The 13,811-nt window shown below is 41.7% G+C and overlaps 1 protein-coding gene across 3 annotated transcripts in view; it reads left to right on the plus strand.

Annotated features, from left to right (window-relative positions):
- The window catches only part of ANXA2 (annexin A2), a 47,798-nt gene that overhangs the window by 635 nt on the left and 33,352 nt on the right, over positions 1-13,811 (plus strand). For all 3 annotated transcript variants that reach the window (XM_034784044.1, XM_034784043.1, XM_034784045.1), the window contains exons 2-3: positions 7,391-7,450; positions 13,213-13,312. In XM_034784044.1, the coding sequence (XP_034639935.1) occupies positions 7,403-7,450; positions 13,213-13,312 (148 nt within the window). In that variant the 5' untranslated portion in view covers positions 7,391-7,402. The remainder of the gene's footprint in view (positions 1-7,390; positions 7,451-13,212; positions 13,313-13,811) is intronic.

The raw sequence follows: 13,811 nt of genomic DNA on the forward strand, positions 1-13,811 counted from the left end.
AAATACCAGAATCTTTGCTAGACTGTTAGATGTCATGGCTGTTAATCAGAGAATTAGCCAGACTGCAATGTTGGGTGTGGCCTCTATCGGGTAGAGTCTTTTCCCCCCTCTCCCCGCTTTGGTCTTTGCTTTTTTTTTTTTTTTTTTTTTTTTTTTAATTTTTGCTTCTCCTCCTCTTCCCCCCCCCCTTTAAGGTGATTCTCAGTGTTTTGTTGCACATTCCGGTGGTTTCAAATGATCAGATCAAGTCCTGTTTTTAAACTTGTTAGTATGAAACTACCATATTGATATCTCAACATTATCCTTTTCTGTGTGTGGAGAAAAAGGAGGTTCGTTTAATAACCCCTACCAGGAGGAGTTGGTCCCAAACTACTAAGAAGTCACTTAAGAACTAACTCTCTTTTCTTCCCCTGTTAAAGTACATCAAGGCTCTTTGAATGAATGAGTGGTTTTGCCATAGGTAAGATTCACTTTTCGACCAGTAGCTTTGCAGGGAAAATTTATTTTAGACAATCAGCTGAGCATTTAGCTTTCAGTTTAAATGCAAGTTTCATTCAGGTATAACTAAGCTAATGTTAGACACAACAGAACAAAGTGTGACCCTGGTGCATAACCTGAGTAAATGGGACCCACTTGTGGGGCTCTGGGTTACAGAAAATGGAATACTCACTCTTGCTTTCTCAGGGCGTGGTGGAGCAGTGCTACTGCAGCTATTCTAGCAATTTCTGCCCCCTACAGTCTTCCTATACAGGTAGCTTTAGATAGTGACTCTCCATAGCTGAGCCTCACTTCTCCTCTTATACCTTCTTCCCCCCACCACGCAGATATATGTGCTGTCTGCCATGGAGCACTGTAGTGTGGCTGAGGTGCAGTTCTGATTTATGCCCCATTTCCCCCCCATTAGCAAAATTGCTGAGGTTGTGCTGCTCTTTGGGCCTTGTGGGTAGGTTTTGCACTACCCCTGCTGTCCTTGGGCAAGGACTATAACTGGAGGAATATTAGGGTGCTTTCAGGGAGGCCATGTATAAATTTGGCTCCTTACTGGACAGTTACAGTACAGTTTAGGATTCACTGTTCATAAAACTGTTGAAACCATATGCATTAGGACATTAGAATAAAGAGCACTTTGGTACGTGGAAATAAATGAAGACTGAAAGAGGTAACATAGTTACTCAAGGTTAATGTTCTATGCCATTGAGAGAGTTCAGCTGAAAGATGCACTTAGTCCTATATGTGGACACCGCCTGCCTGTCCATTTACTAAAGCTACGTCTACACTACCCGCCTGAATCGGCCGGTAGAAATCGATCTCTCGAATCGAATTATCGCGTCTCATCGGGACACGACAATCGATCCCTGAATCGACGCTTGTACTCCACCATGTGGAGTAGAAGTAAGTGCCGTCGACGGGGGAGCCGTGGAGGTTGATTTGCCGCCGTCCTCACAGCGGGGTAAGTTGGCTCCGATACGTCGAATTCAGCTACGCGAATAGCGTAGCTGAATTTGCGTATCTTAAATCAACTCCCCTCCCCCCCCGCCCCGTAGTGAGGACGTAGCCTAAATTAAGTGGGCTCTGCAGGGTAGGTCTGTGGTAGGACAGAGATTTCCTTCTTGGGTTGATGTTGCAGGATTTGAGTTACTTCTGTTGCTTGGTTTGGTGGTACTGAACAGCCCCAGTGAGTGTATTTTTCTAGTTGCTCTTTTATGGAATGGTTTTTAATAGGTTTTCCTGCAGAATCTCAGGAATATTCTATTTTAAATATAGATCTAGAGAAGTCCTAGCTTTACTGTTGGTTAAGCACTCGTGTATGGTATAGGCAATTGGCATATTCCTGAAATGGAACATCTATAGCCCCTGGTTTATGTAGTACTGACCGCTGGAAGAGAGTGAGTCTTAAAATATTGTGCATTGTTAATCAATCAAAATAATGTTTTTCACATATGGCCTATGAAATCTTTTCCTTTCAAGTTTAATCAATTCATGGCCCAGACAGAGCCTTCATTTGCCCTCCTAAGCTCTGGGGTGCAGCTTGGGGACACAGCCTGACCTGCTGTATTTCCAGTTACCATCGTGTTCAAATAAATGACTTTCCGTCCTTGTTCTATTCAGTTCAAAGATATTCTGTTCCTTTACTTTTTTGTGGTACTTTTCTTCCTCCTCCACACTTTCCCCTAGCCTCTGGAGCAAAGCTCCTCTGTTGCCACACCCTGTCTTGGTTGGAAGACTTAAACCAAATGGGCTCTTGATTGTACGAGCTTCCATTCTTCTATTCTCTATTTTTTTGCTCCATAAGCCTGGGAACACCGTTCCCTGTCATCCATAAAAGTGGAGCTTGTTTTCAGGCTAGGACAATAGCTGTCTCCTCACATGATGATTGCTGCTTGTTTAGTTAACATCTTCCAACCAAGATGTTTTTTTCCCTGGAACCTATGCATGTCTTTCATGACACATCTGAACTGTGCTCAGAAACCAAGAGATCTGAGGCTGTGTCTAAATCAACATTAGCTGCTATAGCATTATCACCAAATTGCCTGATGGTTGTTACATGGGTGAGGGATCAGATAACAGTGTGGGCAATTGACCTGCAAGTATCTGAACTGTGTCTTCTCTCAGCAAAGAATAACTGAGATCTCTCACTTCTCTGTGTATTAATAAAATAAAGAAATAGTGAAATTCTGATTCAGGATCACATGATAGCCTTCTGAAGAAAAACAAATTGCTTGGGTTTGTCTACAAGTATGGAGTCTTAAAGGTTTGGGAATAGAGGCCCAGATTCCTTCCAGTTTAAGAAAAAGCAAGACTGTGCATGTGGTTTTTATTTTAAATACATCCAAATCCAAACAGTATTAGTCAGAACTTCACCAGTAACAAGGGGGTTTGCTTGAGGACTGTGAGAGTATCTTGACAGAAATGGGGCCAAAATTCCAATGAAGGAACTTGTGACTATCTACACATTTATTCTGTAATTGAAGATCTTTCTCTGCAACCTTGATTTTACAGAAATCCCCATTATGCTGCCAGTTTTCTTTTGATCTGCACTAAACCTGGTTCTGATTGGCTCTTGGTTGCTATAGCATTATTTGGTAACTCCATGACCATACCATTTTCATCTGTCCAAGAGGGTGTGTTAGCTCAGTTACTGGACTCCGTTCAAGTTTTCTGTTCCAACAAGCCTGATTCAATGTGGTTTTTATTTGATTTAGAAATGGCAGGCTTGCAAAAAGCTGTCTGGCAACTGTTGCTGTGTGAAAGACTATACTGCAAATGCATTCACTTCAGCTTTCAGTGGAGCTTTTTAGTTCTTTGTGGCATGCAAGACCAAAGGATTTCTTAGTCCCATGTCTTGAAGATGCGGTAAAATTGATGATCAGTACAAAGATTGCCTTGTTTATCACATTTACTTTTATTAAGAAAGAACAAGTACTTTGGCTTTCATAATGTAACTGCCATATCACAATCCTCATGATTAAGGCTTGTGCAAGACCTTAAGGCTTTCTCTCTGTTGCCTCTTTTTAGAGGGTTGGACCTGGATTGTTCTGGATTTTTGTCCTGAGACTAATTATTTCAATGCAGTTGATGTTATCCCAAACTTCCTCCCTTAGATACTATATCTAATTATTCCATAGGCAAATGAGTGGAGTTTAAACTTTGTTCTTTTCTCACCTAGATTGCTACGGACGATTTAAGGATTCTTAGTGTTCTGAGTGCTTATAAGCATACAAGCTTTATAGACACTTAACACAAGCTAGGACAGGTTAGATATGGATGAGATTACAGTAGCTATGTTAAGTGAAATAATACAACAGTGTTCCTACTATTTACCGTGTTAACAATTAATACATTTTCTAATTTAAAAAGGACTGATACCTGGAGTACATACTGTACAGCATTCCATTGGATATTGTTTTATCAAAGACATTGATGGGAAATAAGACAAGTTTGGAAGGAAGGGAAAATCATTCTTCACGGTTACAAAATTGTAACCATCACAATAAGCAAATCTAGCCTGGACAGCTGTAGAACAGCTGGGGCAGTTCTGTTCAGTTCTGTCTTTAACTCAAGCAATGTAGAAGAAAAAGCATTTGACAAGTAGGGGGCCTGAAGAAAAATAAACATTCATGATGTCGTCTCCTTAGCCAAATATAATACTGTCGCTAACAATATGGTGCGGGGGGGGGGGGGATATGGGCAGACGTAGGTTTTATTTTTGTATTAAAAGATATAAAGCCTTATTTCTTACCTTATGTAACTTATTACACCGGGCCCCCTTTTTCAGCAATACCATATAGTACTGCAAAGGTATCTAGGGACCAAGGCTTATTTTCTTTTGAATGTTTTCCTGACAAGATCATCATGTTCTTTAGCAGCACTGGCTGATTGTATCTGCTCATCCCATCTTTTGATGACCCTGAGTGACAGAGAGGGGGGTTCTTTGCTTGGTATCGACTCTTAGAACTCTCATCTGCTTTCAAGAGAGCCATACTTGGAAACTGGGTGCTGTATTGTAAGGGGTTGGGATATACTAGCTCAAGGATGAGGGAGAGTTTCCAGCAATTTGGAAGTGGATGAGAATTCTTCTAGAGGGAGTCCCACTGCATATCTCTCCTGTTTGGAACTCCTGGACCCTCTCAGCTGAGCTGCCTCTGAGCGATTGGCTCCCCATCTAACTCTTGAGTGCGGGGCTGGCAGTTGGAAGACTGACTGAAAGGACGTGGGCAGGGTAGGGTGTCTGGGAGCAGGGAGATGGTTTGCGAGAGTGAGGTAATGGGAAGGGGAGAACTGGCAGCAGGAGCATTGCTGAGGACCCAAGAGGGAGGGAGGGAGTTATTCAGAGTGAGGTTGAATATACTCTTGTTCAGTTTCTTGGTCCAGTGTACTGAGGACAAATATCCTGATCCTATGTGTGCTAAATTTGTGCATGCGGGTGATGTACAGGCAATGCTATTGGCCTAAACAAGCAAATATCTAGTTTCCAACACCTTAACATTGCATAATGCCTAAGATTAGTGGTATTAGCAGGGGAACATTTCTCACCTATTAGCAGAAATGCCTCTGTCTAATCTAGCTAGTTCCTTTTCCCTGTTTGACTTTTCCACTAGATTTCTTGGTGCTGGAGTCCTTAGAAGGCAACCTTCAATTTTAACTGATGAAATAGATAATGCTTATTTCAGTGGCACCATCAGAAGGTGACACAAATGGCTACATTTCTCTCCTTGCTAGTGGAATTTGGGAGCGCCGACCTTCCTGCCAGAATTTCAGGAATGCAGTGATGTTGCCCAAACTCCTCCTGTTTACACCCCTTGAAAAATTCTTCTCCTCCTCCTCTTACTCTTACTCATGATGATTTAGGACCCTCCCAGTCAAACAATACTACTGCCCAGGCAAAGAGACTAAACTTGTCAGGGAAAAATGGTATAGTGGCATCAGCTTGTCCAATTGAAATGTTCATTTTTGTAGTTTATAGGATCTATGCACATTAGGCTTATTTTTCATACATCTGGAAGTCTGATCCTATTAGATGCTTAAAAAACAATATTCTTTGGAACTTTAAAAATTTCAGCAAGCTTAGTTTCCATCACCAAGTATTGCTGAGAAAGAAGTTGTTGCCTTGGCTATGATGTGAAATGGATAAGCTTTTTGGCCACGGAAGCTATGCCCCACAATGATGCAGATTATCTTACTCCATTGCATTGTTCCTTTTGGGGTCTGTATTTTGATGGGGTCCTTATTATTTGTGATCAGATACTCATGCTGCTAATCACTACAGGTCTGTCTCATCTTACGTGGGGGTGCCGTTCCACGGTTAGCGTGTAAAGCGAAAAACTGCATATAGTCAAAATTCCGTTGAGTTCAATGGCGGGCAGAATCGCCCGCACTACAGGTATAGTATTAAAATTGTTGTTTTTCTCGACCGCGTAAAGTTGAAATCGCACACGTTAAATGTGCGTAAGATGCGACAGACCTGTATTTGTGCCCCTGGCTTGTCATTTTTATTTTTTTAGTAGCAATATTAGAAACTGTTTAGCCACTCAAATGCAAAATAGCAAAGTTAGGCAAGTGTTCTGGCTCAAGTGTTCCAGATCAAATAACATCAGCTGCTTCTGTAAAATACAAATAACTTAAATTCACAGAGGCCATTTCAAGACTTGTGATTGAGGAATTTAGCCTCTGAGTTGCAGATCATTCACCTAAAGCAGTTGTTTTTAATTGCTTTTTGGCAGTTGTCTGGGCCGACTCAGGGTACAGTTTCTCTAAAGAAATTTGTTGATACTAAAAAAAAAAAAAAAAGTTAATCAGTGTCTGTGTGTTCAAAAAATCATTAATCTAATATCCTTAGTGTGGTGGTATTCTAGCAAAGCCGTCATTAATTAGAGTCATGACTCAGATCAGATTTTTAGGAAATGGCCCTCAGTTGATGAGTGGTATTGATTCTGAAATGTGTTTGAGGGTTTTTTTTGGTTTTGGGTGGTGGTTTGGTTGTTTTTTTGTTTTTTTGTGTTTTTTTTTTTTGGTAGGAGTTCTTTGACTTACTGGAGACCTGACAAGTCTGGTTTCTTTGCCTGGGTAGTAGTATTGTTTGACTGGGATGGCCCTAAATCATCATGAGGAGGAGAATTTTTTTTTGAGGGGTGTAAATGGGAGGAATTTAGGCAACATCACTGCATTCCTGAAACTTATTGACTGAAATTTAAAAGTGGATTTAAAAGTGGACATCAGCGAAAGTGATTAGAGTAAAAATAGTCACTTACTGCCATATAGGAGAGTGAAGACCAATTCCTATCCAGTTGTGATGTGTGCCATTTACTGTATACTCTTGAGATACTCCCTTACTTGTTACTTCAGCTCTTGCTGCAGGGGTGGCCAACCTGTGGCTCCGGAGCCACACGTGACTCTTCAGAAGTTAATATGTGGCTCCTTGTATAGGCACTGACTCTGGGGCTGGAACTGCAGGCGCCAACTTCCCAATGTGCTGGGGAGTGCTCACTGCTCAACCCCGGCTCTGCCACAGGCCCTGCCCCCACTCCACCCCCTCCCCTGAGCCTGACATGCCTTGACTCTTGCCCCTCCCCCACAGTCTCCTGCATGCCATGGAACAGCTGATTGGGAGGGAGGAGGAGGTGCTGATCAGCGGGGCTGCCGGTGGGTGGGAGGTGCTGGGAATGGGGGAGGTGTTTTGATGAGGGACTGCTGACTTATTACTGTGGATCTTTGGCAATGTACATTGGTAAATTCTGGCCCCTTCTCAGGCTCAGGTTGGCCACTCCTGTTTTGCTGGATTGTCCCAACTTCGGTGCGATGGTTATAACAGGGCTAGTTTAATGTGCTGTAGCGTGTTGGGAAAAAAAAAATGTTTATGAAGTCTCTTTCTCTTTTTTTTCCCCCTCTCCAGTTTCCTTTCAAGATGTCCACGGTTCATGAAATTCTAGGCAAGCTCAGCCTTGAGGGAGATGTAAGTATCACTGAGGAGCTAGAAAAGAGATTTGGTATGACTTTCTCTTAAATGCCTGACTTGTTTCCTTTCCAAGATGCCTTTGTTAGGGTTGAGACTGAACTGTACTGATTGTAAGGTGAGGCTATAAGACTCCACATACTTGAACTGGCCCAGACTAAAAGCTAGGTCGGTGATACTCCATCTCTGGTGCTAGAGACATATGTGACCCATAGGGCACCACCCGCATCTTTTGAGGAGTCCTGGGATTTAATTAAGGCTTCTCCAAAGCTGATGGTGTGGTACTGGTGCTGCTTGACATGTTAAACGCAGAGAACACTGAGCAGACAGACAAGAGTTGGTGATTCCTCCCTACCTCTCCAAATGGACAAGAGCGTTAGAAGCAGGAAGGGGAGAGAAACGCCCCCATAGTTTACGCCGTCCAAACAACAAGAGAGGTGGAGAAGAAAGAGAAAAAGATGGAGATTGGGCCAATTCTAGAGTTGGTGTATAAGTGGTGTGAGTTAGAGCTGGTCAGGAAATGGCTTTTTTCCCTGCATAATTTTTTGATGAAAATGGAAATGTTTTCATTTATGTCAGAAATGCTCAGCTTTTTGTTGAAAAAACAAAAAAAATTTGAAAAACCTGACATTTTTCAGTTTTTGGTTACTGACAGTTGAAGATTAGAAAAATGTTCAATTTTGGTGGGTTTTTTTGGTCAAAACACCAGATTTATCCCTCTCCCCCCCAAAAAAAATTTCCATTCTCTCCCCCAAAGTCATTTTCTGTACAAAACAATTCCCTGCTCCCCGCCCCCACATACAAGAGTTTGGAGACTATTCTACCAGGTCTAGCATGAGGCCATGGATGTTAGCTTACCCCATGTCTGCATTTGTCCTAGGGTATTAGTGGAGCAGTCCCAGAGAGCCACCTGTGGCTTTCATGTATGCTCCATGATGTTGCAATGGTACATGATGATGATGATATGACAATGTAATAGCAGAATATTATGCCATGAATTTGTGGTTGCCTATGATTGTAATCAGGGAGGAAGTGAATCCCAGCTCTGCAGTTCTGACTACCTTTTTCTGGCTGGGTACATTTTCATGGCTGGTACTTGCAGAGCTGTGTTAGGTAACTACAAACTTTTTTGCCTATTTTTGGCGCTTGCTCCTAATGCAAGTAAGCAGTAGAGCTGGGTTAATACTGCAAAAATATTCAGTTGTCTCATAAAAAAACTTCCTTTGGCCATTCACGTCTAACCAATACAACTGAAATCCTAAATCATAGCAGAGAATTGTCAAGTCAAACGAAACATTAAAATTAACCCTCAACCAGACCCCCCCAACATCAGGTAATTTCAAGTAATGAATACTGTGACACTTCTTGGGGTTGTGAGGCACCTTGCTACCATCTGCCCTTAGTGTGAGAGAGCCTTGTCTGTGCTTGCTCTAGGTCAGTCCTGACTCCTCCTGTCTTGGTCAACACAATGCTCCCCTCCCTACACAGACTCTGCTGTCTCTCTGCAGGTTATGGATAGGATGTTCCAACCCCTGAGCCCTCTGAGCATCTCCATTGAGTGTCCAGCCCCTGGTCCACTGGCTACTCACAATATTCACAGATTTGCTGCTTCCAAAGAAGCAGCACACTCCAGTTTCACTGAGATCACTTACTCAGATCACTGCTCCGCTTAACACACTGCACTTAGGTATCTTTATAGTGAAAACAAGCAGTAGTTTATTTAACAAAGAGAAAAAATTCAAATGATGTCAAGCAGAAGTAATGGAAACATGTAAAATTCATTGGCCACATTCTAGAACCTAGACGTAATGAATATTTTCATTTCTTATAGATCAAGGGTCACCCCAAAATCCTGAAATGTTTTTTCAACTAGACCTGGATGTGTTCCTTTATTTATTTATTTATTTTTTCATGAGACAAAATGTGCTGCCAACTTCTCTGAAGGCTCCTGGGTGTCTCTTTGCAACCCCTGATGCACCAAAACAGTCCTTTGATCTTTATTCATCAGCCAGATACTCTCTTGCTCTGTGCTCCTTTGTATAGATTTCACAATCACTTGTCAATTTCACAATCTTGATTATCTGGTGGCTCAGTACATAAATAGACTCATTGTGAGCCACAATGACCAGACAGAAAGATAAACGTCTACTGCCTGCTGCCAGAACAGAACCTGTCGAAGGAGTGTCACCTCCTGGTGACCTACCTCTAATTTCAAAGCTTCAAGAACATAATTTCCAGTGTAGATACATAACCTCTTAAATGTTATCCTTACAGATGTTTCACAATGATTAGGATGACTAGTGAGCTGCTGTCTCTCAGAGACCTCACATGCCACCTTTGGTGACTCGTGCATTTAACTGACCCAGAGGATCCCTGTAAAACTCTGTGCATCCTCTGTGCCCTCTGCCAGTTGGCATCAAGAGGTCTCTGGTTCATGAGGATTTTATGCTGCTCTCAAATATTCCACAAGCACAACTAGAACAGTTGAATAAATTGTTGAATTTTAATTATTTGCGCTGGTCAACCCAGTAGAGCAATTCAGCCAGTTAGTTAACACTAACAAACCAAAATATGTCTTTCCTGCACTCATTTCCCCAAAAGGATATTTGCCTCTTGGGGTGTGCAGAGGGCACTATTTACACCAAAAGGAACTGAACAGATTGGTCTGACGTGGTCCAGACAGTGATATTTGTGCCTATTGCCTCAGACCTGTAGGGAGAAAAGATTTTTCTATACATGAAAGTTAAACCAGAATGAGGGAAATGTGATTTCAAAGTGAATTAACTGTTCCTGATTAACTCTGTGTGGAAACTTATTCCAGACTAAGCATGCCTTATTCCAAATTAGCTTAACCCACAAAACTAAGGCTGGGTCTACACTACCTGCCTGAATCGGCGGGTAGAAATCGACCTCTCGGGGATCGATTTATCGCGTCCCCCGAATCGACGCTCTTACTCCACCAGCGGAGGTAGGAGTAAGCGCCGTTGACGGGAAGCCGCGGAGGTCGATTTTGCCGCCGTCCTCACAGCGGGGTAAGTCGGCTGCGATACGTCGAATTCAGCTACGCTATTCACGTAGCTGAATTTGCGTATCTTAAATCGACTCCCCCCTGTAGTGTAGATGTAGCCTAATTTAGAATAAGGCACTTGTATTCTGGAATAAGAGCATCCACATGTGGAGTTAATCAGGAATAGCTATTCAGAATAACTCCCTGCGTAGACAAGCCTTATATGAGGAGGCTCCCTTGTTCAAAGGCATAATAACGCCCATCTCTGAAGCAACTGCTCTTAAGGATGGTCCTGGTTTCTCCTGTGGAACTTGATTTGGCTGCTCTCTCCTACAGTATCTCAGTCGAATCCTATATATGCTCTGGAAGGAGGAAGCTGAGCTCAAGTTAACTCCATGACTGCTGGTAGAGTCTGTGTCCTACCACAAAGTTTTCAGAGGCAGCATTGTCTTGTGGCTGGGGAGAGCACTGGGAGTCAAGAAACCTGGATTCTATTCATGACTTTGCCACTGACTCAATGTGACTTTGAGCGAGTTGTTTAGGCTATAGTTTTCAAAAGTGACTATTGATTTTGGGTTCCCTGTGTCAGCTATCTTTAAGAGACCCTGATTTTTTGACAAATGTTGAGCACCCTCCCCCTCTGAGAATTAGGCTCCTTGAAGATTTCTCAATCTGGGCACCAAAAACTGAGGCACTCAGTATCACCAGTCACTTCTGAAATGTTGGCCTTAACCTCATTTTCCCCTTTGTAATGCACTACCTTTGTGAAACATTTGGCGATCCACAGTTGAAAGGCACTGTATAAGTGAAAAGCATTATTTCATTCTCTGCTTCGGTCTTACTCAAACTGCCCATGTTACTTACACTTTAGGGCTGAAATTCTACCATGGATGCATGAGCAAGACACCTGTTAAACTCAATGGAAAGTCAGTGGGAACTACTTGCATATCCAAGGGCAGCATATGGCTTTGCGTGCCTGAGCAATTCAGGAAGAAACATTCCTGAAACTTAAATGGGCCCTATTTTTTTCTCCATTGCAGATACCATTTGTCAGCATAATATTCAGTTCCAATGACTCTCAAAATGCTTAGGGAGGGAATGAGGTACCAAAGTGCCATCTCTCACCTTGCTTTTTCAAATCTAACTCTCCCAGGCTAGCTGTACCAGGTTATCCAACTATACCAAGTTAATCAGCTGAAACCTTCCAATGTGTATTGTGTAACATATGGGCTTTGTGGTAGGAATCTTTCAGGCACACAGATTTCTCCAGGAGTGCATTAAGCTTTTTCCATTTACTGTTGTTGGCAGTTAAATGTATAGATTCTGGGAAATCATGCATCCTGTGGTGTGGCTCTGGGCCAAATTCTGGCTGCTTTGATTGAAAGGGCCGTTAATAGTAGGGACAAAAATGGGTGTTTCTTTTCCATAATGTTTTTGCTTCCCTGTCTCTGCAGTGTAGCTCAGATTTTCAAAGGAGGGCACAGTGTGTATGCCAGTGTTTTTTATCCTGGGTAGATAGTTGTGCAGGTATCACATCTGTGGACAACTTCAGTGATGCCTTGTATACATGCCCTTCTTTAACAATTTGACCTTAAAGCAGTGGTTCTCAACAAGGGGTACATGTACCCCTTTGGATATGCAGAAGTCTTCCAGCGGGTAGGTACATCAACTCATCTAGATATTTACCTAGTTTTACAACAGGCTACATTAAAAAGCACTCGTGAAGTCAGTACAAATTTCATACAATGACTTGCTTATACTTCTCTAGATACTATATGCTGAAATGTACAATATTTATATTCAAGTTGATTTTTTATAATTGTATGGTAAAAATGAGAGCGTGAGAAAGTAAGCAATTTGTCAGTAATACTGTACTGCTTTTATATTTTTATCTCCAGTTTTGTAAGCAAGTAGCTTTTAAGTGAGGGGAAACTTGGGGTACACAAGACAAACCAGACACCTGAAAGGGGTACAGTGATCTGGAAAGGTTGAGAGCCACTGCCTTAAAGAGTTTGAAGGTACAAAGGAAATAAGTGTTTTAAGTGTTGAAAACCTTTGTCTATTATGTGAGCCCCCTGCTGGTGAATTTGGGTAGAAATCAGGCCCCAGGCATTTCAAAGCTCCCTGTGTGATTACTGGGGTGTTTTCAAGATGCAATTTACCCTGAAAATAATGAGAGAAATGTTTTGATCCTGTAAAATCCATCAGCTATGTAGAGCACAGAATTTGGTCCACTGTACATAACTTATTCACTACTAATTCTGATTGCCTCCACCACCATAGTATTATGAGTGATAGTCTGCCTTCAGTTCATATCAGCTGTAAATTTGAATTTTCCAGGTTTTTGTCATTTTGACTCAACCCTTTTTTTAATTTTTCCATAATGACTTTATGGAATGAATTTCTTTGAATTCTAGCCAGCACAATTTAAGGTTTTTAACATTTTAACTTTAATGGGTGAATTGTCCTCAGAATTAGTGTGATTTGCACCCCCAGTGATGTTATGCCCATTTGTGTGTGCTTTCTATAATGCCAGATGCACAGCTGTGGGTGGATTCATGGAACAGTAATACATTCAGAAGGTCAAATGCTGTGGCTCTTAGCTGAATTCCAGTTATATTAATAGGTTGTCCACGTGTGCATATTGGGGGGCAGGGAAATATGACCCAATGATACTTTACCTTTTGGGAATAATACATTAACCGCAAGCTAAGTGTAAGACTTTAATTTTGCTTTTTTTTTTTTTTAATCTCAGCATTCTCTTCCTCCGAGCGCATATGCCACTGTCAAGGCATACGCCAACTTTGATGCTGACAGAGATGCTGCAGCCATTGAAACAGCCATCAAGACCAAAGGTAGGGGAAATAGGTCTCTCCCTCTGCCATTATACTTGCAAATGATAGAGCTGATATCATATGGATAGGTGCTGGGTATCTTGACCTACCATTTACTGTCCTTAATCCAAAGCATTTATTTTGGGTGTTCTTCTTCATGACTTGCTCTATTGAAATCTTGGCAGAGAAAGACTTAAGACTGCCAGTAGAACAGTCTTTGAAAGAGAATGAAGTTTTGTAATTAAATCTGAATGTTCTTAGCAAAGGAAGGTTGGGCTAGTCTATAAAAATCCACATTTTCTTCCCAAGGATTAATCTGAACTTTGGAAAAAAATGATTAAACCGATTAAACTGTGCATTTAAATCTTTTGTCTTCTAGGATAAGGAATTCATTTTTTCCATAGAAAAATGGTCTAATACTTTGAAACGTTGGGTGTAAAAGTAAAGGGACCCAACTGGAAAGTGTGATACAGCAATGGAAACAATAACATCATTTTATTGTTGCATAATTTGATGATTC

This window comes from Trachemys scripta, chromosome 10 (genome assembly GCF_013100865.1).
Source record: "Trachemys scripta elegans isolate TJP31775 chromosome 10, CAS_Tse_1.0, whole genome shotgun sequence".
NCBI lineage: Eukaryota > Metazoa > Chordata > Testudines > Emydidae > Trachemys > Trachemys scripta.